The sequence below is a fragment of the Mauremys reevesii genome, linkage group 4 (genome assembly GCF_016161935.1).
Source record: "Mauremys reevesii isolate NIE-2019 linkage group 4, ASM1616193v1, whole genome shotgun sequence".
Taxonomy (NCBI): domain Eukaryota; kingdom Metazoa; phylum Chordata; order Testudines; family Geoemydidae; genus Mauremys; species Mauremys reevesii.
The window spans coordinates 40666148-40692729 of record NC_052626.1 but is presented as its reverse complement, the minus strand read 5'-3'; the positions used below and the strand labels follow the sequence as shown (position 1 = coordinate 40692729).

Here is a 26582-nt window from a genome sequence, read left to right as displayed (position 1 = left end):
GGATATTGAAATACAGACCAAAGGGAGACTGGAGTTAGAGCGGGACAGCTTCACAGAACGAGCACGGGCAGTGGATGTATGAGGTTTGGAGGCCAAGGCCTGGGGGGAAGAGAGGAGCTACTCTTCAGCTCTGCCAAGGTTCCCCTTTCCTGGTGCTGGTATGCTCCCTGCTGAGGAATTGCAACTACTCTGCCTGCTTACCTAGGAAGAGTTGGGGAGAAGCACCACGTTCTGTTTTCAACACACTGAGACAAACAGGCACTTTCAGCCCAGCGGATCCATGTTGTAGATGACGTGTGCTCTTAGCTGCTTTTCTTAAAGTCTCCATGAGAGAGAGTGCAGAGCGTGGCCTGACCCTCCATCCTGAATCCTCTCAAACCGCTCCCTGCAGACAAACTTCTTCTGTGGAGAAGTGCAACACACAGAGAACAGAATCCCAGCTGCCTGCTTGACATGTTGCCTACAGAAGGTTTGCGTTTCTGTAACGAGGGCACTTGCTAAATCCATTTTTCAAATCCAGCTAGTAACTTTTGTGGAAAAGTCCATTGTTTTCATTGCAGAGTTGACAACAGACCCATATTCTTTCCTGGGTTTTTTTTATTTTGCAATTTTTTTTACAGTTTTGTTAAAATGCGGGTTGGATTTTTTTTTTAACAGCAGCTTTCAAATGTTGACATTGTTATATGTGCACACCTGAGTTTTCAGTAAACAGAACTTGTGGATAACCATTTCAGTAAGGATCAGGATAGAGACTGCAATTAAAAATGTTATGAAAAATTTCACAAAAACAAAAAATCTGAGCATGTCAACTGCTCTCCATGAAAACTTTCAACTGAGAAAAAAGGACAGTTTTCAACCCAAAATTTCCTTTTTGAAAAATTTGTCAGCTCTACTAAACACATACAAATATCTTGATTGCCAGCTTAGCTATGAGAAAACCATTAGCCGTGAATACACTAGCCCTTACTGATTGTATGGTCCATAAGGAGCAGTAATATCGGATTTATATGTTCTCTACTGGGCTTCTGCCAATAGAGGGTCTTACACATGCACACACATGCCTGTCTGACATTATATCCAGAAGGCAGTGGTGTTACAGATGCAATAGCCACTACAGAACATTTCCTCCATTTTCAATAGCACCATTCTTTTAAGGAATCTGAAATGAATTCCTATCTGCTTCTTACAAAGGCAGCTCCCCATCTCTCATCATCCTCACTACCACCTCAATATGAATTACATTTCATAGAGGTGCTAAGGCTGCAACTCCTGGAATGGCAGGGGTATAGACACATCTGCAGGTACCCTGCACAGTGAGATAATGGTAAACCTCGAGGGTGTGTGCAGGGTTGTGGAATAAGCACCAAACTATTCATATGCTCCCTGCTGAGGAATTGCAACTACTCTGCCTGCTTACCTAGGAAGAGTTGGAGATCATATGACGATCTCAACAAACTTTATATACAGGGATCACTTTATCATCCACGAAGATACAGCCACCTCTGGGGTGGGATGAGACAGCTGTTTAACACACTACATACCAGTTCTAGAGAGGAATGAAGGCGAAAAGCATAGGCCAGTGTAAAATGAGGATGCTGTTCCATGCATGGGGGGAGGGGTTGTGAGGCATAGCTAATTAGTGTTCATAAAATGCTTTGAGAGCCTGGGATCAGAGACAAAATGTATAAAGAGCAAAGTTGAAAGGTGATTTTTTTACCTCAGGAGTGGTCTCCTTTGTGAACTTCCTCTCTAGCCAAACATGCTCCCCTCTAATATCCCTTCATGCTTCACAAACAACTTCCTATTTTCAAAGCACTTTCCAAGCAGCTTCCCCATCCCTCTTGTGAGCTGTCTCAGTGCCATGATCCCCATTTTACAGATGAGGAACTGAGGCACAGAGAGGAAAAGTCCTCACCTAAGGCTCACCACACAGTGACAGAGCTGGAATTAGAACCTAGCAGCGCCCAGGCCTGTGCTCAGACCACTAGGCCATGCTCCTGCTTCCCAGTGGGGGGCAAGGTTTTGTAGTATTGTACCAGTCTCTTACTGAAACCGTTTTTCTAGAGAATCTACAGCTGATGCCAATCAAACCCCGTGCAGTAGGGAAGAGCCCTTCCATGCTCTGTGGTGACACTGCTCTGACCCTTGCTGGCTCTGAGCCTGGCAGGTAACCAGCTGCTTATAACATACCCCAAGGGGCAGGACAGGCGACTGTTCTACCTCCCTTCTTCTCCTCTCGCAAGCTGTGCCCTCGCTAGCCCAAGCCAACAGCCTCCCTGCAGCAGGAGTGACTAAATAGCTAGTGCTGAATCATATGAATTTGATGAATGACTGCAGTGGCAGGGTAGGGGGAGGGAGGGAAGGTACGGGGAGGGGTGAGGGAGGCTTGTTGGGTTTCTCTCTCCCACTGTGTCTGTCACTCTAGATGTTGAGCGTCCTGCTCCATGTGGCACCATGACAGTGCAACACTGCTAGCGCTTGGGGGGTAGAGAAGACTGAACTAGGCTGAGGGAGGATGCTGATTCCACCTGGAGGACGTTGGTGCGGCCATGGCCCCCTGGAGCAGAGTTAAGCATAGAAATGAGAGCTGGGAAGGATGCCCTGAGACAGATAGCCCATCCCACCCCCACCCCCCCTCTGTCAGCCACTGCAGGGGCGTCCCCGGCATCCCCAGGGATGCAGGAGGGAGGAGAAAAGTAGGGGCAGGCTGCCAATTCTTCATGCATCAGAGCCCACACACATGCCGTAATGGCCCCAATGTCCTGAGACCCATCTCTCGTCTTGCGTCTCCAGAGACTTCTGGCCACAGCTGCTGCGTGGAGGAGAGTTTCCCAGCTCCCAGGCTGCTTGTGGGAAGTTTAGCAGGAGGTGTGGGGGGAAGGGAGGAATTGACAAAACCTTTCACCATCCCTCCACAAGCAGCTGCTGCTGTCCTCGGAGTGACTCCGTTGCCAGCCCTGGGTGTGACCCCTTCCAGCCGCCTCAGCCGGTATGTGACATTACAGGAGACTTTTGCCTTTGTGTGGCTTGTTGGTTTCAGAAAGCAAATCTCGGGGCTCTGCCCCTGGGTTCATGTGACTCTGTAGCAGGATTTCCTAAACATGGGCCTGACATGCCTCTCTTGAGAGCAGGAAAATCACTCAGGCTTCCCCAGTTGTTCCTCCATTTAAAATGAGGGCTATGCATGCACGGGGATTGGAGGCAGTGGTGCCTTTGAGAAGCATCTTTTAATTGTAAATTGGGGCATCCCTCTGGTTGGTTGCTAGTGTGGGGCTGTTTCTATTGGGGGACCCCGATGAGGAGCTGTCTGTGCATTGGTTTGGGGTCAGAATATTCAAAATTAGCATCGCAAGATTCCAACCTCCCACCTCAGCTCCAGTAGCAGGAAAGCAGACAGCAGCCCCTGCTCCCCTCTGCGATTCTCATACTACAGCACCCTCCCATGAAAAGACAATAGGAGGAAGGGAAAGGTGAAAGAGGAGAGGAAACATATTTCAACACCATTATTTCCTCCCTTCCCTGCCGCACTATTTGAGCTTCAGTTTCATTTAGCCACTGGTGGCTGTTCAGGGACCCCATGCCATACCACTGCCCATCCTGGACGTGCCGTGTGGATAAGCAGAGGAATTTTAGTCTTACAGGTTGTCAAACTGGCACCTTTCACCAGCACTAAACTCCATGAGTCAAACTCATTCCTGATGTAACTTCACTGAAGACAATGGATGATTTTACCCCATTTGTAAACTGGAATTTGCTTGTCATTCCCTGCTGCTGGGTTCAGGAGATTTGATCACACTGAGTGACTAACTCCAGTATGGGATCCGCATGGGCTGAGCTCCTGTCAGAGGGAGTGCTTCTTACCCTGCTCTCTCCTTCAGAAAAGCAGAGGCCGGTCCCAGCAAGATCTCAGGCTGCAGGTTTTTCGCTGACTTGTCTAAATAGGTTTGTCGCCCTCCTCTCATGCCACCACCTTTCCGTTGGGTTTTCATGTTGCTGTTATCCCTTCTCACCAAGGAGGCTGCTACCAGCAAGGTTTTGAGACTGCAGCTCCCACATGGCAAGATACTTTTCCTGCTGCTGGGACTTTGACAATATAGTTCTGGACACAACAGACTCAACTTAAGAGGTCAAGTTTGCACTGCTGTTTGCATGTCCCTGGTTGCATCCACTCGAGCTGTGACATTACCTGTTCCTCTTCCTGTTGGTTAGATGGTAACATTGGTAGCATTGCCCTGCAGTAAGTTTATGAGCAAGAGATATGCAAGGGCCTGTGTTGATAGAGAGAAGTAGCTGGCAGACTGGTCTTGTGAAGAATGGACTGATGCCACGTTCCTTTGCACAGCATCTTTCAGACCAACTACCTTACGGAATTAGGTACCAAATAATCAGTAGGGCAGGGTGACGCTAAGAGGCCAGAGAGAAAAGAGATGGAACATGGATCGGGTGGAGAAATATGGGGCAGCTGTTGCAGATTCTGGGAGCTGCAGAGGGTAAGGCTGTCTCACCAACCTGGTAGCACTGTACAGAGGGACAGTGAGGAGCCTGGTAGTAGAATGACAGAGAAAGTGAGCAGGGGAGTAAAAAGAGAGACAGGCCTGGAGGTCCTCTGAGCCATAGTCCTGGAGCTTTTAAAAACAAAGATGGCAGATTTGAATCATCCCCTGAAATGCTCCTGGAGCCAGCAGTGCTCGGTGAGAGGGAGGCAATGGGACTGCTCCTCCTTGTGCATTGGAGAAGGTGGTAGCAGCACTGTGCAGGTGCTGGAGTCTGGAGAGCTGGAGTCTGGGGAGGCCATAGAGAAGGAAGCTGCCATAGCAGAAGTGAGAGGAGTGGAAGGTCTGGCTAAGATGTCAATAGAGGCACACCTGCAGCAAGGCTGGAAAGGTGGTAGGCTCAGATTGCCAGACAGGAAAGGTAGGCACCATGGTTAGAGAGCGTAGGTGCAAATAGAAGATTTAAGTCAAAGGTGGAGCTGGGGCCGTATCTGTGTACAACAGAACCCTAGTGATCCTAAGGTCCCTGGGGAATCCCCAACCCTTCAGACAATTGAGGGAGACATTCCAGCAGGGTCTCTTGACTGCAGATTGCTGGCCGAGTCCCCTGATTATACAGCAGGAGAGGACATTAGTAATTTTGTGTTAGGTCTCTGGTCAGGGGCTATAGGCACCATTTCAATCAAAGCATTTCTTGGTGGGACATTTGCATGTGGAATCTGGGTCCGATGGGCAGCGTGTAGTTCTTTGAGAGAGGAATGCCATGCAGTCTTAATGCAGAAGGCAACATATACCAAATCGCTGGGGTCTGATCTCTTTTCAGGACTTGGAGGTAATGATTTTCACACATTGCTTAATTTCCCTAGCCCAGGGGTTGGCAACCTATGGCACGTGTGCCGAAGGCGGCACGCGAGCTGATTTTCAGTGGCACTCACACTGCCCGGGTCCTGGCCACTGGTCCGGGGGGCTCTGCGTTTTGATTTAATTTTAAATGAAGCTTCTTAAACATTTTAAAAACCTTATTTACTTTACATACAGCAATAGTTTAGTTCTATATTATAGACTTATAGAAAGAGACCTTCTAAAAACGTTAAAATGTATTACCGGCATGCGAAACCTTAAATTAGGGTGAAGAAATGAAGACTCGGCCCACCACTTCTGAAAGGTTGCTGACCCCTGCCCTAGCCCATTAACAAGGTAATGACTAGATCCATAGGCTGTGTTCGCCTCACAGAAGCTCACACTGTGGTAGGGGCTGTGGGATGTGAGAGGAGGCTCAGATTTCCTGAATCTGCTGGCCTGGTGATTGGTCCCAGATCTGGTCTCCTTGATGGAGAGGCAGATTTTCTGCTCACAGCTGGGGTCTGATGGGATTAAAGCCCTCTCCAAATGGCTGTGAGCAAAGGAAAAGTTTCCTAAACAGATTCCAGTAGGGATAAACAGAGTGAGGTAGAGATTCTGGGATATCAGTCTCAAGGAGCTTGCCGTCCCAGCACTAGGATGTGGGCTTAGGGAGGTGGGAGTAGGGGGGCTTGGTAAGGTTGAGTAGGAAAATATGGGAGGAAGCTTTTCTTGCACCAGTAACTCCCTCTGCTGGAGACCCAGCTGGCACTGCTGGGAGTGCAGAAATTTACTCTCCTGACCACTCCTTGGCACTGTGATGCCAGGATCATGAAGGAAAATGAGCAGAATGCCAAACACTGCCTAGTGCTGTTGATGTTTTTGGGGCAAAAGTTGGCGCCTGTGAGTGAGGGTGAACTTCATAGGGAGAGAGAATGAGTAAAGACTCTACCAACTGCCCAGTGGTGCAAGTTGGGTGGTACGGTATGGTACGCCATGCCAGTAAGCTATTTATAGCCAGTACACCACACCGGAAAGTACAGGAGGAGCATAATGTAGGGCTGCCAGGTAGCCCCATGCTGGCAACTCCTCCGGCATGGCTGTACCACCCCCACCCCTTTCACCCAGGTGTGGGCCTGTGTCTCCTGTCCGGGGTCTGTGCAGCAGCCCTGCCACAGGGCGGGGCTGGGAGCGGTACAGCTGCACTGGAGGAATTGCCGGCATGGTGCCGCCCGACATTCTGCTTCTTTTGCCACTGGGGTTCCGGAGCGCCCTGTGGTTCAGAAGTCTCCGGTGCAGCGGGAGGAGGACAGAGCCCCCCCCGTCCCCCGAGGTAATGTAGGATGGATCATGGGGAGGGGAGGTGGAGAGCGCGGGGCCCTGGGCTGGGGGCAGGGTGGGGTCACGTGAGGAGTCATGTGGGGCACTCACGTGCCCCCCCCCTTTAACTGGTGGCAGCATACCGGTAAGAAATGAATTCTACTTGCACCACTGCCCCAGCCCCACAGTGTAGTTTGAGTGGGTCCTGCTTTGGGTATCCTGTTTCCCCATTGCGCTCTCCTTTGCCCAAGTGGGAAATTGGGAGTGCCCTGGGCAGGGCATGGTGTGTTTGCTCCTTTCTGCCAGACTGAGCTGAAGCACTCTAGAGGTCACTGTGCCCTCCTCTGGTAAAGCCACATCTCCCACGTTCGTGCTGAGCTCAGCACTGAGATATTGACGTACCTGTTCCAGCCTGAGCTTGTTATTGATCCCTGTCTGTGGTGCTGAATCAATGTAACCAGCTCAGTTTTCCTTGCCTACCCCTCTAGGCTCACCACTGACCTTCCACTGATCACACAGAGTCATAGGTCTGAGCTTTATCAACTCTTCCCAGTTTGGGGTAGGGAGAGGGGGGGATTAAGGGGCATTGACTTGACATTACATCTCTCCCCACATCCCACTCCTGCAAGCTGGAGCGAATTCCCCCAGCACATACCTAGGAAGGGCAGAGGGGAGAAGAGCGCAGAAAAGAGAGTAGCTCAGGAAGCAGTGTGATCTAGTAGCTAGAGCACAGAACTGGAAATCAGGGCTGCTGGGCTCTAATCCCACATCTTCTCTTGGCTCTCTGTGACCACCATGAGCCAATCCCTTAGCCTCTTTGTGCCTGTGTTTTCTTATCTACAAAACAAAGCTGATAGCCCCATTGGGAGATAGATAAGGATTATGATCAGCTCTAGGCAAATACTGTCCCCCAAAGTGGCTGACTATTCATTTGAATTTTACAAAGGATTTGCTTTGCTGTGTTCATGGTCTTTGTGCATTCACTTTCCATGAATATCCTAGCAAGTGAGTTTGCTGACAGGAATGTTCAAGAGAAAGGACAACATTCACATAAAGCAAATTTCATATTTATAATGGGACGTCTGATTCTGCATGTTACGCTCATCCAGTCAGACACGAGAAACAAACATGTCCAGAAATTTGCAGAAATTGTCTGGCAAATCACTTTGAATAACACATCTAAGAGAATTGCAGGCCATTCATGGACAGTTTGTGGACAGGAAAAAAACAAAATATGCCAATGAATGATGAATTATGCATGATTCTACCCATGCTAGCTGTAAAATTACTTAATTATTTTCTTGGCTGTAGTGACCTCCTTTGGAGGGTCTCAATGTCCTGTACAAAGTGTTGTTATTAATATGAGAAGGACACAAGATCTGAAGGAGGAACATTTTGTCCAAACACAAATATCTGTATTAAGTGAGAGAAACTCAGGGCAGGTCACAGATTTATCTATAAATTGGATACAATTTCTTATTTTATTATGTATATATTTCTTTGCCTTCTTTGGGATCTCTCGCTTGTCATCTTGCTTAGGCAAGCAACGTACTGTGACTTCTGCTTTTCTGCTAAACTCTTTTTTATTGTAACCTCATCAACCAGCCCCTGCCCCCAGCTCATTCAGCTGTTTCATCCACCTGTTGTGCTCTGCTGACAAGCAGATTGTGAGCTCTCTGGGGCAGGGACCATTGTCTTTCGTCCATGTCTGTACAGCACCTAGCACAATGAGGTCCTGTTACTTGGTTGCGGTTCCTAAGTGCTATCACAATACAAATAATAAATAATGATAGAAGGATCTCAAAGAACTTTATAGACACTAAGGCACACACCCACGTTGCAGATCAGAGTTTTCCCCATTTTACAGATGGGGAAACTAAGGCACAGAGTGGGGAAGTGATTTGCCCAGGGTCATACAGTGAGTCAGTGGCACAGCTGGGAATAGAACCTGGTCTCCTGATTTCATGTCCCTAGCTTGTTTCTATTAGAATATGCTCACTTATTAGTATAATCTGTGTGGCCTTTCATCCCAAAGACGTTTACAAATTCTCTGTACACAGTAATCCCTGCATGCAACATTGAAATGCGACTACCTCTGGTGCAGAACACAGAAGCTGTTTTACAGCACACAACAATACTACACAACAGTTTAGAACAGAAGGGAAGCATAACCATGCATCCAGCTGAAAATTTCAGGGGAAATTTAGGGAGGCAGACTCCTAAACACATCCAAAATAAGAGATAAGAGTTTAAACCAAAATCCTTTATCCTATTAAGTGAAGTTGGGCAAGCTAGTTTTGGGGTACAGAGAACTGTCTACTTCTTGGTTATTTATACTTGTGTTAGTCAACTGAACAGCTTAAAAGGGGTAAATCAGTGTCTAAAAGGCATTTCACTCAACCCAGGTCTCCCTTATAAGGAAATGATTTAATATGCTGCAGTAGTTGCCCACAATACTGCTGCATACTGTGGTGTTAGCAGTGTTTTAGAATACCAGAGTATTTCACAATGATAATGACGTGGAAATTAACCTCTGCTTTCCAGCAGTAACCTTAAGAACATCTTGTGGGTCAGAATTAAGCATCCTTTCAACATATGTATTTTTAATATGATTATGACTCTGTAAATAAGTTATATAATTAGTTTCCTCTCTGTTGAAAGAGTTCATAAGCGTGTCTTGCAGGACAGAGCTAAGGTTGTCATTGGAATGTGTAAGGTGAAATTACCATGATATTATTGCTGACCAAATGTATGAAGCAAGAATCATAGAATATTCTATGTAAATTACCTTCAGCTGGTTATTCTCATAGTATGCCTGTAGTTATGTAGTTTTGCATCAGAGTGTTAATAACTTCTGCAGCTTTAACTGTAAGGAAACCAGGATGTTTGTTTTGGAACACCTGAGCTGGAAAGGTGCCTGGTTCATTACTGTCTAGAGAAGGAGACTCAGGGGCGGCTCTAGGTATTTTGCTGCCCCAAGCATGGCAGGCAGGCTGCCTTCGGCGGCTTGCCTGCGGGAGGTTCCCTGTCCCGCGGATTCACCGGCATGGCTGCAGGAGGTCCGCCGAAGCCACGGGACCAGCGGACCCTCCACAGGCATGCCCCCGAAGGCAGCCTATCTGCCACCCTTGCGGCGACCGGCAGAGCGCCCCCTGTGGCTTGCTGCCCCAGGCACGCGCTTGGCGTGCTGGGGCCTGGAGCCGCCCCTCAGGAGACTTCTGGGGTGGGATTGAGGTTGATTTAAAAGTTCTGGATAATGCACTGGAGCCAGCTCAGGGCTGTGTGATGGGACTGCAGGGGTTGTAAGGAGGCTGAGTTGGAGCTACGATGGAGTTGCAGAGGGGCAGGGTCATGGGCCTGGGTGGGAGGAGGGTGGAATGAAACTGAACTAGAGGGAGGGCCTGGGTGCTAAAATAATAATACATGGAGCTATACCTATCTCATAACACTGGGAGGGACCCTGAAAGGTCATTGAGTCCAGCCCCCTGCCTTCACTAGCAGGAGCAAGTACTGATTTTGCCCCAAATCCCTAAGTGGCCCCCTCAAGGATTGAACTCACAAGCTTGGGTTTAGCAGGCCTATGCTTAACCCCCTGAGCTATTGCTCCCCCCTAAGGAGGGTTGCTCTCTTTCTATTCCTAAAATTTCTTACAATCTATAAAGTGCTGCAATAAAAAGGTGAGTTAAGCTCAGGGAACTGGGGCAGGAGTTGGTTTGTGATATACATGGAGTTGAATCTGGGGGGCACACAGGAGGTTTGCCTTTGGGAGGCATGTGGATAGGAAAACTTAGAGGGAAATGAAATGCAGCATGTACAGGAAGAATCTGCTCCTGGATGGACGAGGATCAGCAAAGCTATAATCTGCTTCTCTACATAGCTAGTGGGGAAGGGGGCAGCATCAGGGACCTAGCTGGAAAAGACAGCATCCCACCCATCCCCCGAGTAGCTGTCCTTTGCTCACTGGCTCTCACCTGTGGCAGGAAGAGTAAGTAGTGCTCATAAGGAACAAGAACAGCCATACTGGGTCAGACTAAAGGTCCATCTAGCCCAGTATCCTGTCTACCGACAGTGCTCAGTGGCCACTGCCAGGTGCTTCAGAGGGAATGAACAGAACAGGTAATCATCAAGTGAACCATGGAAACAGTCATGGGCTCTAGCTCCAGGAAAGCAGGTCAGAGGTGGGACAGGAGTTGCAGGTTGCTAGGAGCCTCCTTGTTTATTTGCTAAAGATCCAGCAGCTCCCTCCATCAGAGACTTTCTCTCCTTGTTAACAAAAGGGAGATGAATTATTTAGCAGCTGAAAATGCCAGATGGCGACAGCTCTGTTGTTTACCTGGGGAAGGGAGGGAGGGAGACATGCACCCAGCAGATGAACAGATTGAGTGCAGCTCTACAGGGAAGTGCCTAACCCTCACTGGCCCTGTGCCTTCCTCTGCTGCCCTGACGCCTCGCCAGGCTTCCGTGGGGGCTTTTTTCTCTTAGAGACCAATGGGCTGGGGCACCGGCAGGCTGAGAAGAGGGCTGCAGTAAATTCCCTTGTCCCCAGTTCACTTTTCAAAGTGCTTACCTTTCTCACACTCATATGCACCTGCTCATTCCTTTTCCATGGGACCACTTATCCCATGCACATGGAATCCCATTTCCAGAGCCTCTGTTGTCTCCATGGGGCTGTCCCGGGGCTCACCGTATCATTCACCCTGCCTTGGTAAGGGGAGGAGGTGACAAACAAGGAATGGGAGGCAGCCATACTGCAAAGAGTTCTTCTCAGCCCCCCAAACTAGGAGTTCAGCCCCTGATCCCAATGGGATCCAACTGTCTAGTGTAGACACAGCCTTGGGAAAGATTCCTGCCAGTCCAAGAACATGACATAGAACCTCTCCTGATGGGAGGCCAAATTAATGGCCTGCAGCCATCCCACCTTGGGCTGGGATCTTGTCAGACTTCACATTTTAAGCAGATCAGGCCAAGTCAGTAAGTACTGGATGTGAGACCTCCATGGAGAACCCAAGGTGCTGCAGGGAGCAGCGTGGGTGACTCAGTCACAGGCATTGAGTTGGTACTGAGTCCACTGTCCCACTGTGATGGTAGGGGATGCAGTTCTGCAGGGAGTAGTGGGAGTAACCCAGTAGGAGGAGGTGTGGGTGAGTACAGCACACAATAAAAATGGACTTTGGGGTAGGAATTTCCCTCTGGTTTTCTATGTCAAAAAATCCACTTATCTGCCACACACCCATTCTCTTTAACTGCCCCCTCCCCTGCATGGCTGGCCAAAGCATGTCTCAGTGCAGCCTCACTGCTGCTAATGTACATGAAAGATGGGCTATTAATTACCTAGATAGTGACCGAGACACAATGCAGCCCCTGCTGCACCTCCAAAAGGAAGAGGCGTCTTTCCCCCACATGCCCTCCAGGCCAAATGGACAGTCCTGACTCTGGCTGAGCCAGGGCTGGTTTTGATGGGCTCCTGAGACAGCTGAGTCCAGCCTTCCTCAGCTGGAGGGATGGCGTTTGTAAGAATATAGGCCCACATTAGGTTTGGATTTTAGCACTTCCGATAGGCCCACAGCATGTGCACATAAAGAATTAAATCAAGAGAGAGAAAAAAGTTGTTGGCGTTAAACTCAGTGCCCCCAATAATACGAATGTTGTGTTATTTAAGGTTTGGTCTAAGCAACAGAAATAAAGAAAACATGGTTAACTTGGCACCAGGGGTAGTAAATCATTGGCTAGAAATGTTAGCTGGGGAAAGATATGGCAAAGTAAGATAAGGGGAAAAACCCTGACAAGAGCAGAGTGCAGCCCTAAACTGCTTCATCTGACTCGAGCTGAGGTCCAACAACCAGCAATGACATCTCTTGCTTGTTATAGTGTATAATGTTTGCTAGGGGTTCTTTGACAGAGCTTTTCCTTATGCCTCGAGTCACACCATGATGGGAAGGTGTCTCCCAGGTCTGAACCTGTTGCATTTCGGCCTATGCTTATAAACTGTTTTGTTGCTAGGGAAGGGAATACAGGTGTGTATATATATGCTTATAGTTGTATTTTGGTTGTAATGAACATCAAGTGGCCTTTGGACTAATAGGAATGCCTGTGTGGAAACTGAGTCATGGTAAACCTTAATAAATGTATTAGGAAAATTCTTTTCAAGAGATTTGGCCCAGCGTGGGGCCTTTTGGGAAGGGAAGAAATCTAGGCGGTACAGCATCTCTGACAAAAGGTAGGTGAGAAAACCCAGGTGAGTAGCCTGTGAGAATCACTTTTTGATCCTGTCCCAAGATAGAGGATAGGAGAGTCTCTCAGTAATAACATCACAAGTTTCTACAGCCTCTTTCATCCTGAAAGATCCCAAACTGCTCTTGGCAAACAGAGATCACTCATTCTTCCCTGAAATGCATCCACTTCTGAGGTGTAACATTTAACAGCACACAGCAACAGCACACAGCAAGTTGTGGAAGAACCACCCTGTATGCCAGGGGATCGCAGATGTTTTCATAGCAAGGGCCATATCTTCATTGACAGACACCCATTCGCCATCACCCGGCCCCGTCTCCAGTCCCACCAGGGATCAGCTAACAGCTCTGAGGCAGCTACAGAGATTGCCTTAGTAGGAAAGATGCATTAGAAAAGTGTTACATGTATTATTCACCTTTAAGAGTGTGAGTTAGCAACTAGAAACAAGGAGCAGCAGCCAGCACCAGTTTGGGGACCACTGTTGTCTGCTGCTGGAACTGCTGTGTAAATTCAGGGAGGCAGAATAGAATTACCCAAATTGGGCTCTGGGATTCAAATTCCTAGTTTTACTAAGTGCGATGAAATCTTTAGTGGGCACGGCCAGCCAAGGCCGCAGCTTCATTTTTCATATAAAAGATGGCGCCTCCATTGGCACAGCACCATGCTTCACAGAGGGTCAGGAGTGACCCTGGTGGGAGAGGGCTCTCTCCAGAGCTCCCATCTCTGCAGTACCCAGGGGTGGGGGGGACAGTCTGCATCATTATTATTAAACGGAGAAGTACTATGGGGCCACTTTAGCTAAAGGCAAACTAGGCAGCTCAGGGGGAACTTTTCTAAATGTGATGAATGTTAATTACAATGCTTTTAATTTGTTTCAATAGAGAGGGGGCTGTGGGGTGGATCTAGTGAGAGACCCCCAGAAGGCTATGGGGTACAGTGCTTAGTGAGAGGGTTGGGGAGTAGTGTTAAGCCAGGGGTCCCAAAGGATCCAAGGATGACAGTGCCCAGTGAGAGAGACCCAGGGATATGTGTGAGAACCAGTAAGAATTCTCTAAAGGCCTCAGTTTGTTGTGCCATGCTAATTTGGCCACCTGCCAACATGGATTCCCTATAGAATCATAGAAATGGAAGGGACCTTGAGAGGTCATATAGTCCAGTCCCCTGCACTGAGGCAGGACTAAGTAATATCTAGCCCATTCCTGACAGGTGTTTGTCTATCTTGTTCTTACAAACCTCCAGTGGTGGGGTTTCCACAACCTCCTCAGGTAATTTGTTCCGTGCATTAGGAAGTTTTTCCTCAAGTTTAATCTAAATCATTCTTGCTGCAATTTAACCCCATTACTTCTTGTTCTGTCCTCAATGCATGAGAACAATATATCACCCTCCTCTTTAAAACAACCTTTTATGCACTTGAAGATTATCATGTCCCTCCTTAGCCTTCACTTCTCCAAACTTCAACAGACCCAATTTTTTCAATCTTCTCTCATAGGTCATGTTTTCTAGACCTTTAATCATATTTGTTGCTCTCATCTGGACTTTCTCCAGTTTGTCCACACCAATCTGAAGTGTGGTGCTGAGAACTGGACACAATACTACAGCTGAGTCCTTATCAGTGCTAAGCGGAGTGGAAGAATTATTTTTCGTGTCTGCTAATACTTCCCAGAATGATGTTTGCTTTTTCTGCAATAGTGTTCCATTGTTGACTCATATTTAGTTTGTGATCCATAATAACCCACAGATCCTTTACTGCGGTACTCCTTCCTAGGCAGTCATTTCCCATTTTGTGTCTGTGGAATTGATTATTCCTTCTTAAGTCTAGTACATTGCACTTGTCCTTATTGAATTTCATCCTATTTATTTCAGACCAGTTCTGCAGTTTGTCAAGATCATTTTGAATTCTAATCCTGCCCTCCAAAGCACTTGCCAACCCCTCCCAGCCTGGTATCACCCACAAACTTTATCAATGTGCTCTCTTTGCCATTAACCAAATCATTTATGAAGATATTGAATAGAATCAGACTCAGGAGAGATCCCAGCGAGACCTCACACAATATGCCCTGTGAATTTGACTGGGAACCATTGTTAACTATTCTTTGAGTATGATTTTCCAAACAGTTGTGCACCCACCTCATAGTAGGCTTGTCTATTTCCCTGATTTGCTTATCAGAAGCATGGTGGCTCTGAGTACATTTTAGGGTTGCTATTCAGCTGGTTTCCTCCTGTGAAACTCTCACTGGCTTGATGGTCACAAGAATAACACAACATCCCCTTCCCCCTCCCGGCAGCAACAAGTGACATCTAGGGCCCAAGCCCAGTCCTGGAAACACAGAGTCTGGTTTGGGTCTGTGGTTTTCTCCAGTATCAGCAGAGGATGAAGTGGTGACTGATCTATCCCCAGGGTCTGTGGGAGTAGCAGTGTCTCCAATATTCCTCCTTGAACCAGCCTTCTCTTTCATGCTGATGACCTCGCTGTCACTGTGGCACTGTGCTTAGTCTCTGTGCATTCAGAGGCAAGGCCCTGGGATTCAACTAAACCTGTTGCTATGGGGATGAGAGAGGATCTAGCCCAGAGAATCTGGCCTGATAGGGTTGGCAGGCTGTATTGAACCTTATGGGGTGTGCTATCGTGGTGCTGCAGCCTAAAGTCAATATGGTTCCACCTCCAATGCCACCTTTTAATACTTCCAGTCACTGCTGTCTTGGCACCATGGGGCTGGACTTTGTGGCTTGCGGCATGCAGGGTCCTGCACCGTTTTAAAATGATGGCTCCGTAGGTAGCTCTGAGCACCTCATTCCATGAACACTGAGCATGTAGCCAGCACTGGCCACATCTACTGGCATCCTGCTCCTTTCCATGCCCCATCTCCCCCCCGAGAGATTGGGGAGAGGAAAGCCAGGGAGCAATGCTTGGATCTGGTGCAGCAAATCCTGGGAGTCAGAATGTAGCCTTGACAGAGGCTGAGGAGGAAGTTATAGAGCAGTGGTTCTCAACTGGGGGTACATGTACCCCTGAGGGCACTGAGAGGTCTTCCAGGGGGTACATCAGCTCATTTAGATATTTGTCTAGTTTTACAACAGGCTACATAAAAAGCACTAGCAAAGTCAGTACAAACTAAAATTTCATACAGACAATGGCTTGTTTACACTGCTCTATATACTATACAGTGAAATGTAAGTACAATGTTTATATTCCAGTTTATTTATTTTATAATTATATGGTAAAAATGAAAAAGTCAGCAGTTTTTCAGTACTAGTGTGCTGTGACACTTTCATATTTTTATGTCTGGTTTTGTAAGCCAGTAGTTTTTAAGTGAGGTGAAACTTGGGGTACACAAGACAAATCAGACTCCTGAAAGGGGAACAGTAGCCTGGAAAGGTTGAGAGCCACTGGTATAGAGAAACTTGGGATAATTAAATGCAGTAAATGGCCAGAAGCAGTTGGGATCAGCTGAGGGCTCAGAAGGAAAGAATGTGAAACCACAGCAAGATTGACAGAGCCAGAGGAAATAGGCAGAAAACCAGTGCCTGCGGGGAGCTGCTAACATGGTGCCTGTTTTCCAAAAAAGCTGCTTTGGGGATTAGCTGGGCGGCTCAGACCAGGAGGTTTCCTCTGGTTACCAGGGAAAACGAATGGAGTCAGAACAATGCTAAAATAGCTCAACTGTTGGATAAGTCTGATGTGATGGAGTCCAGCTGACCCAACTTCTGGAGGGCCATTGAGGCCTGTTGGCAGTAGGAAGCCTTCCTGTGTTTAAACACTATTGTGAAGAGCAAAGGCACCTCACACGTTGCCAACCACAGCTAGGTCCATACTGACCTGTTAGTTGTGGTTGGCAATGTGTCGTTTTGTTTTAACACAGCATTTCCTAGCGAAGACAAGTCCTGACAGAGACGAGAACACTTGGAAAAATAGCTCTGGTCTTGCAGTGCAAGGAAACAAGTGGTGGGCAAGGCCAGGATTTGAGTAGCTGTGAGCAACCCCACTGCCAGTTAGAGTGACCAGATGTCCCGATTTTATAGGGACAGTCCCGATATGTGGGGCGTTTTCTTATATAGATACCTATTACCCCCCCATCCCCATCCTGATTTTTCACCCTTGCTATCTGGTCGCCCTACTGCCAGTGCCTCTGCCCCGTTTCCCACAGCGCCTCCAGGAGCAGGGAAGCAATGAACTCTGTCTCTATGGCTGCTATGAGATCAATCCCAGGCACCTCAGGGCCCGAAAAATATCAGCAAGTTGGGAGGATGTCGGAGGAGAGCAATGAAAGTGATGGAGGGGTTGGTTTATGAGGAAAGATTACAAGAGCTTGGTATGTTTGGCTTCACTAAACAATGACCAAGGGGTGGGTAGTGGGTCACAGGTGTTTGAAGGGAGGAAGCCCCAAGGAGAGCAGGGGATTACTCAAGGGTTGAAGTCATTGAAGGTGAATAGCAATAAATATTTCCTAACAGTGAATTCTGTGAGGCTGTCACGTCATCTCCCAGGGGAAGCGATGGGAGCCCCATTGCTTAGGACATTGACAACTGGACTGTAGTAAAGCCGAGGAAATATCCCAGAGTGAACAGTCCTATGCTGGCAGGAAGATGGACTGGAGGATCCAATAGACTTTCGTATCTGTAACATCAAAGATTCTGGGTATTGGTAGAGGGGGGTGGAGGGTGTAATTTATTGGGTTGCCACAAAAGGTGAAACTAAGGTGGTGTGGGAACAAGGTGAGCAGAACTCTGTCTGCCCCTCTCCTAGTATCAGTGTCTCTCTTACTCATAGCAGCTCAGGCGAACGGTTCAGTGTCTCACTCCTGCACACTGGCCGCACCGTCATGACAGTGACTGACTCCAGCCGCCAGGACTGAGTGGGGAAGGCAGCGAGGGACCTTGGTCAGGTATGAGTAAAAACGAGACAGCATCTGAAAAGCCAATTGACAACAATCGTGTGTAGTCTTATGGAGTGTAGCCCTGGGACAGGGCTTGGAGCAGATGGGAGCTTCCCTGCAGCCAGCACCCTGTCCCATTCCCCATGGCACCTCCTGCTGGGAGAGGCTAAGACTGGAGAAGTTGTGAGCAGCCCATCAGCAGAACCCTGCCCCATTTCCTACAGCACCTCCTGCTGAGAGAGGTTGGGAATTGTGTTGCTGGGAACTCTCCCATCCTGTGTTCCTGTGCTGATCCCTACAGCGCTGGCTGCTGGGCAAGACTGGGACTGCACTAGCTAGGAGCTCACTCCGACAGCTACCTGCCCTACACTCATCTCTGAGGTGCCTCATGCTGAGAGAGGCTGGGGCTCTAATAGCTGTGCTCACAGCCAGCTCCACCTGCTGGGAAAGGCCAGGACTGCAGTAGCTGTGAACTCCTGCCCGCTAACGCTCCCCCACTCCCCAACTCCATCTTTCCCCCATGGACTCTTCCCAGGTGTTTTGCAGTGTCTGTGTGAAGGCATAGATGGACAACATGTACTTGGCTGAGCCTGCGCCCGGGGGTGCCAGCCCCGTCTCCCTGGATGTCCTCAGCTTCCTGGATCCACTGGCGAACAGCACGGAGGAGCAGTGCTTCAGCGCCCGCTCCCGGAGCACGGTCCTGCAGGGGCTGCCATTCGGCGGTGTGCCCACCGTGCTCACCATCAACTTCATCCTCTGGCTGGTGAGCAAGGCGAGGAGGGGGCCATGCCAGGGTGCCCTACTCCCTCTCCCCAGCTCCCGGTGTCTGCCCAGTCTCTCGGCAGTGCCTCAAGTGAGCTGGGGAAGGAAAGAGGCGGGCCTCAGGAGTGGGAGTGACTCAGTGTGACTAGAACCGCACACAGGACTTTGAAGTGTGACACCATGTCACCTATTCAGCATGGTCAGATGACACAGTGGTCAGAATGCCTGAGCCCTGTCTCCACTGCAGCTCTTGCTAATGGAGCTGGCCAGGTGGTGAACTATGGGCCCTGATTTTCCTGGTGCCGATGAGGCCATGTTTGTGCAGGTGGAGTCCCCGAGAAGAGACGAGTGTCATAATCATGGACATGTGTGTGTGTTACGTGAGCCTGCAGCAGGTATCCGATTCTGCCTGTAGGCATCTGGGTGGGTTCCAGTGTGTGTTGTGCCTATGGTGGGTGTACAACTGGGCCTGGGAAGGTGTGGAAGGGTTGTATTGTGTGACTATGCTGGGCATACAGCTCTGACTACAGGGTGGGAGGTAGTTTCTGTGTGTGTGTGTGTGTGTGTGTGTGTGTGTGTGTGTGTGTGTGTGTGTGTGTGTGTGTGTGTGTGTGTGTGTGTGTGAAAGAGAGAGAGAGAGAGAGAGAGATGAAGGGGGGCTTACCCTGGCTATATGGGTCTCTGCCTTTCTATGTGTGTATGGTCACCTTGGTTGTGTGCCTGTGTGTGGGTATATTCACCTTGTGTGGATGGGTGTGGGGGTGTAGAATTCTGGACTATGTGGGTCTCTGCTGGGGTGCGTGAGTGCAGTCACCAGGAGCCAGTTGCAGCGGAGTCACTGGAGCAGGACCTCAATTTGGTTTTGAGAGGTGCAGCCTCTCTGAATGGAGGGGCCTCTAGAAATCAGGTGGGGCTGGTACATCAACCCTTTGCTCTCCCTCTCCTGATGCAGCTCCTCCTCTTGGTCTTCTCCTGCCTTCGGAAAGCAGCTTGGGACTATGGGCGCCTGGCCCTGCTGATGGATAATGACAGGTAAGGACTGTGCTCCCTTCCTAGGGGCTGGTGGCACCCCCCAAGTGTTTGTGACAGAGCAGGGAGAGGAGGTGCAGGGTCTATTCCCTGCCCTTATTCCAAAACAAGCCCAGCAGAGTCAATGTCAGGGCTGTTGAACAGTGCCAGACTAGCAGCTGTGGGGGCTGAGCATCTCAGTTCATCCCCATGGAGAGGCACAGCATGGGTGGCAGCAGGGCAAGCTTTTCTCACAGGCTCCTTCATTCGTGCCCCGGAGGAACACTGGCTAGGGATGGGAGGGCAGGTCAGCCTCCATGGCCCGGTCAGCCTCTCCGCTGAGCCTTTCAAGACGTAGGCCAGTTAGTGCCCATTGTGCTGCTGGGTTTCGGGGCGGGAAATGCTGCTTCTGGTAAGCTCTGGAGCTCTCTCCTGTCCCCACGCTGTGGCCGGATTGAAGGCAAGTTCGGTTCTGTAGCAGTGGAAGTGGCAGGGCTGTCTGTGCGCTGGCAGGGCCAGGTTCTCTAGAGTGACACTGGTGGGTGTATCAGAGTCAGCACCAGGGCTGCGTTAGCTTTCACTTGTAGGTTCAGAACTAAGGAACATGTTCCTTCCTTTTTTCTTTCTTGGAAAACCAGGAAGAAATAGGGAACATTGCACCAAAAGGTTAAATAACAAACCCCTCATGAGTCCATTAGCATGTGCAGTAATTATTGAGCTAACACACCAGCCACTAACAGTGAGGGGACCCCATCCTCCACCTCCCTCTCAGCAGTTGCATCATCCCTTGGCAAAAGGTCCTGACCAGGGATGTCAAGGCTCCCTAAGGACCTGATCTGATGCCTGCTGAACGCTGTTGTAGAACAGCTACTGATGGAAATGGGAGAAGGATCTATCATCAGCACAGGGGTCCTTGAGGGTTATGGAACTAGCTAAATGCTGGCATGTGGCTTAATGCTCTGGTCTTCTGACAAAGAGGGCGCAAGTATCAGAGGGGCGCAGAGCATGTATCTGAATGAAATCTGTGTACTATGATATGACCCGAGAGGAGGAGAGATGGGGAGTTTGGAGGTGTGGGTTTGGGAGACAGGTTGCTCGGGATGAGAGGATGGAAGGGTGTGGGGGTGAAGGTTGTTTAGAAATAGAGCTGGAGGTGTGGGTGGTAGGTGATGATTGGGGGGTTCATGGCACCTGGCTTCTTGTTGTCATTATCTTACTCATAGTCTGAGGTGGAGTTGAGTGGGGATGAACGTTTGGAGGGAATGCAGGCACAATGGGCTGCAGGCTGGCGGGTGATAGTCAACTGGGGATATAAAACTGGGAGGATAAGCAGGGAATGATATAGTCTCCTGGATGGTTACTGATACTTCTAATTGTCTCCTCTCCCCCACTTCTGAACCAGCCGAATCCCTCCAAGCACATGGAATTCCTACGAGTAATGATAATGGTGATCTGGTGATTGTGGTTTTGGTGACAAGAAATATGCCTTCCTGGGAAAGAAAGAGAAACAGCAGCTGCTTTCCCACAGGGGTTGGAGACAGTTCTCCCACCAAAGAGGCAGGAGACTGCCTCAGCACAGAGTGTGGTCTGGCAGCCGGAGGGGAGAGAATGCTAAGTGTTTCTGGTACAGCACCGAGGTTCTCCTGGTGCTCTAGTCTGGTTGGGTGGAGGAGGACATCAGCATTCTCCTAGCCTGCAGATTTCCAGGGATTTAGAACCCAACTGGGCCTTAGGACAGGACTCAGGAGAAAAATGTGATCAACACAATAAAAAAAAAATCAGACCCTACATTTGTTATTGATTAAAAGAATGTCTGGATTCTGAGAGATGTTGTTCCCCATTTACAAGTCCAAACCTGCTTTGATTGGCAGCATGAAACCAGACCAAAATATCAGGCATCCTCCCGACAGGTGCCATGTTCCTCAGCACCTCACAGCCATCCTGCTCCCCATCCCTGCAGCAGTTCCTCTTTCTTTCCCATGGCTGTTATTTCTGGAGGGGGGTAGGGAAGGGTGTCTCTGAGAGGTATGGGGCTGGCTTTAGGGAATTATTTCCAGAATCCTCTTCTGAGCCTCGGTTTTCTTTGATTTTTCTCAAAATCACTGCCTTTGGTTCTAAATCTGGAAATGTGTCAGTGATGTTTTCACTTGTTGGAGAGATTAAAGGGACAGTCAAGATTTAAAACAGCAGACACCATTAAAATATGGTACTAGAATGTCATGTGGCATGTTTAAAATGGACAGAACTGTAAAAATCCAAGTCACTTTTCCCCAGTGATCCCCTATTTGCTTTACTCCCTGAATTTCACTCCTCCCGGGCAGTGACATTAGCCTGGCCACTTTCACTTCCTCATTCTTGACACTTTCCCTTGCTAGTCGCCAGGTAGTAGCCCAAGGCTGCTGGGTTTGAGGCTTCCCAAACTGCCAGAAAGGTTTTAAAGCTAAACAAAAATGTTTCTCCATTCAATTAATGGAAACCTTGCTGTTAATAAGGATACTGACATCGACCTCATTTGTAAAGTGCTTTGAAATCTACTGATGAAAAGCACTTTTAAGAACTAGGTATTACTGTATTATTGTAATTTTATTATTAAGTTTTGAAAAACATTTTTCTCACACAATCTAAAGTCCAGCACAAATGACTTAACACTGTCCCTTTAAGAGTTTGTCGCTCCCCAAGCTCTTCCTCTTCTACCAGAATAGTGCAAGTGATGTCATAGTGGTGAGTCAGTGATGTCGCAGTCACTGCCATAATGATGTCACAAACATGTAGTTATGACCTCTCTGGAGCAAAGAGTGGGGAACTCTTCTTTAGCCAAAGTATCTGAGATAACAGAAGAGAAGCAGGGAAACAACCAGACAATAGAGCCTCATGCGCTAGTGGGATCTTGTTTTTACTTTGATCTGGTGGGACATTCTCTCTTCATTACTTCCAGGGAGTCCCAAGTGTAAACCAAAGGGGATTTTCCTGGAAAGGAGCCAGCACAGGGAGAAGTGTTGAATAGTTAATATCTTCCCCACACTGCTCCTGGTTCTGAAGAGCCTCCTTTAACTTGTCCTGAAGGTAGTGACCTCACATGGGTTTTGTGAAGCGTGAGCAGTGTTTGTGAACCATAAAGAGAACCTTGAACAAATGGAGCTAGAGGACAGAGTGTTATTATATCATAACAAATCCATGGCCATTCAGAACTTAACACCATGAGCAAGGAGAAAACTGGGATGCTCCCACTCCAAAAGCATAGAGCCCTAGCACTTCAGATAAAGGTGACACTCCATTAGCTGCCAGCACTATAGGGACTGTGACCCACAGTGAAACAGGTCTGATTCTGCTGTGCAGAGGGCAGCGACTGCATGCATAGACAGACACACATACACCAATTCATTATATTATCATTACTGACTGACTTGGTGTCTCATTTCTCCTGTATGCAATGGGCATCAATACAGTTCAATATGTCCTAGACAATGACTGTGTGTGTGTAACCACTGTTCCCATGAAACTGAATCTGTGCCATTCGCTGGGGAGGTGCAGTTATTTCCTGGGGGGAACTGTTGGGGGTGGCAGGTTCTTGGGGTGCAGTTGCTGCATGTATAGAATCCTTTTGCCACCTGCTGATTCACCATCTTAAACAGTCTGATGAGAGAGCTGACTCCATGCAGCTATTGAGCTGAAAAATCCCTTCCAGCTGCTGGGCTAGAAATGCACAAGTGCTGTCCTGTCTTGGCTGATTTCTCAGAAAGGAGGACGCTTGCTGTGGGGGAAAATGTCACTTTGAAGTGGGTCTGATCAGAATCTTGGGGGTTTTCCCCATCCTTCTTGCCCCCTCTCTTGTGCTTCTCCATCATTCCCTCTCTTCTTTCTCTCCCCTTCTCTCCATCCTGTGCCCTCTTTCTTGCCCTCTCTCTCCTCCTCCCTCTGCCTGGAAGCTTGACGTCGCTGTTCTACGGGGAGCAGAGTGAGAAGGAGAAATCACCATCGGAGACCAGCCCGCCGGATGTCGATAACAAAGATGTGGTGAGTCTCAGTGGGATGTGGAAGGGAAATTAGCTCCATCCTGTGCAAAGAGGAGCTCTCTCTACTAGAGGGAGCCCAGGTTTAAAATTAGATTAGGTCACCAGTCTGAAGTTTCCTGTTTAATATGAACCAATTGTGGAGCCAGGAGCTGCTCTTTGTTTTCCTGGGAAGTGGCAATTTTCTAATGCTCTTATAGTGAGTGTTGATGCTTGGGAAATCCCTCCCCCCCCATTGCTCTAGCACTAGGGGAGCTGTTGTTGGTGTTAGCAGTGGGAGTGCTAAAGTAGACAGCACAGTGTCACAACTTTTGCCATTGTGTTTTCTAGATCCATTCCCAACAGGGTTAGACAACACGGTGGTGGCAACTCCTGAGTGCTGTCTGTGTCAGTACTCCCTGTGACGGGTTGGATCACAGAAACCCCCTGGGGGCTGCCAACTGATGTGCCAAGACTACTTCTGCCCCTGCTTTCCCTGCCAGCTTGGGACTCCAGCACCCTGTCTTGTTGAGCCAGACATGCCAGTCTGCTCCAACACAGACCCAGGGTCTGAACCCAAAGCTGCAGACTTAACTGAAGGCAACTTAAGAAGTGTTCCTGTCTTTAACACTCAGATGCCCAATTCCCAATGGGGTCTAAACCCCAAATAAATCCGTTTTACCCTGTATAAAGCTTATACAGGGTAAACTCATAAATTGTTCACCCTCTATAACACTGATAGAGAGATATGCACAGCTGTTTGACCCCCAGGTATTAATACATACTCTGGGTTCATTAATAAGTAAAAAGTGATTTTATTAAATACAGAAAGTAGGATTTAAGTAGCTCCAAGTAGTAACAGACAGAACAAAGTGAATTACCAAGTAAAATAAAATAAAACACTCAAGTCTGAGTCTAATCCAGTAAGAAAACTGAGTACAGATAAAAACCTCACTCTTAGACGAATTCCAGTAAGCTTCCTTTTACAGAGTAGTCTCCTTCTAGTCTGGGTCCAGCAATCACTCACACCCCTTGTAGTTACTGTCCTTTGTTCCAGTTTCTTTCAGGTATCCTTGGGGGGTAGAGAGGCTATCTCTTTAGCCAGCTGAAGACAAAATGGAGGGGCCTCCCAAGGGTTTAAGTAGACTTTCTCTTGTGAGTGGAGACCCCCTCCTCTCTCCTATGCAAAGTCCAGCTCCAAGATGGAGTTTTGGAGTCACAGAGGCAAGTCACATGTCCATGCATGACTCAGTTCTTACAGGCAGGAGCCATTGTTTACGTGCTACCCTGACCATCCTCAGGTAGACTTCTTACGTGGATTGGAGCTTTCCAAGATACATTGTCCTTTAAGTGTTTCTTGATTGGGCACTTAATTTGCACATTCCTTTCTCAAGAAGCTGACCAAATGCTTTACTAAGGCTACTTAGAAATCAAGCAAGTACACAGCCAATATTCATAACTTTGAATACAACAATGACACATGCATACAAATAGGATGAATAGATTCAGTAGATCATAACCTTCACAGAGATATGTTACATGGCATATGTAGCACAAAACATATTCCAGTTATGTCATATATATACATTAATAAGCATATTTCCATGAAGCCTTATGGGGTGCACCATCACACTCCCTCCATGGAAGATTTTCCTAAATTTCCCCGGGTAGATGCAGCCTGTCTCTCTTTCTCATTCCCTCTCCTCCATCTCTCCATTGCCCTGCTCTTGCTCTCTGAGCATGTTTGTCATATAGAAAAATTTAAGCTTTGGCTAACAAAAAGATGAACCCCTGAAGTGGCTTTGGCCATGGCTCTGGTGACATTCCTGGAGCCGCCTCTTCTTCTCCACAGCAGGTCTTGGCCGTTTACCAGGAATTCTCCTGTTTCTGGCAATTTCCCGCTGACTCGTGACCCTGTTCACTTGTCACTGGGGAGAGGTGGGACATGTACATTGCAGGAATCACTGTGTGAAGGACTCTTTCCTCCATGGGGTCAAGTCAAATGAAAGCCCATGGGAGTGGCCTGTATCCTGTGGAGGGAGAATTGCCCCAGGGAGGTAAGCTCCTCTCCAGGGCTAATGCCCTTGTGCAGTGCTGGAAAGGGGACTGCTGTGCTGTCGAATGACCTGTCCGTCAGAGGAGCCCTGGAGCTGAGGTCTGCCATGCCAGCTGGTGCCAAGGAAAGCTGCTTGAGTCTGTCCTTGGATTCTGCAGGATTCAAGCCCTTGTCATCCCCACCTACCATACTTCTCAAACCCACTCTCGGATCTCTGCAGTGATGGGACTTCCCCCTCCTAGCCTCTGCCCTGGCTGCTCTTGCTGTGAAGACAAATTCCCTAATCTCCAGCTTAGACTTTTCCTTCCATCACTTCAGGGCCATAACCTCCTTGTCCTGCCATCTCCTGAGAGCGTTGTTAATTCCCTTCATTCACTTGTACTGTCACCCTGACGGCTTCTGTAGGCTGTGATCATGTCCCCCCAGAGTCATCTTTATTCTAGGCAGTGCTAGCCAGGTTCATGCCCATGGATTTCCCCCAGAAGGAATGTGGCCTGGTGCATTTATTTGTCGGCTCCTCTCTGCTCTCCTCAAATGTCTTCCCCAGTCCCTCTGCTGGCTGCTACCTGAACACTAAAGGTCCCGTGGCATTTTCAGAAAAACAGAAGTGATCACCTCCATGTTCTGTCCTCGTTGACACTAGTTGTGCTGTCAGAGCTGGTCACTGAGTGCAGAGAAGGAGCTCTGTTCGTTTAGCAATAGTTGCCGTGCAGCCAGCCCCCAACTGCCCTCCTTGGCCACAATCACGGCACAGCTGGTCCCCGATTCCCCACAATGTGAAGCACTCTGAGGCCACACTCCATTTCTGGTACCTTGGTTTGCCCTCAACCAGCTGATCCTGTTTATCTTCCCTTCCAGGGATTCTGCTCCTGGCTCATTTCCATCTACCAAATGAAGTAAGTACATGTCCTTTCCTGTCTGCATTGGATGGCAGCTACCTGGCCTCTCTCTGCCTTTCCATGTATCCAAGACACCACCTGGGTACCACCCATCACCAGTGAATATCCCG

General features: G+C 48.5%; 1 protein-coding gene across 5 annotated transcripts in view; it reads left to right on the top strand.

Annotated features, from left to right (window-relative positions):
• The window catches only part of TMEM63C (transmembrane protein 63C), a 65714-nt gene that overhangs the window by 19988 nt on the left and 19144 nt on the right, over positions 1-26582 (top strand). For 2 of the 5 annotated variants that reach the window (XM_039537743.1, XM_039537742.1), the window contains 6 exons: positions 17653-17767; positions 18294-18521; positions 19473-19552; positions 20931-20963; positions 23455-23542; positions 26432-26469. In XM_039537743.1, coding sequence (XP_039393677.1) covers positions 18324-18521; positions 19473-19552; positions 20931-20963; positions 23455-23542; positions 26432-26469 — 437 coding nt within the window. In that variant the 5' untranslated portion in view covers positions 17653-17767; positions 18294-18323. The remainder of the gene's footprint in view (positions 1-17652; positions 17768-18293; positions 18522-19472; positions 19553-20930; positions 20964-23454; positions 23543-26431; positions 26470-26582) is intronic. The other 3 variants (XM_039537745.1, XM_039537744.1, XM_039537746.1) reach the window with 3 other exon arrangements.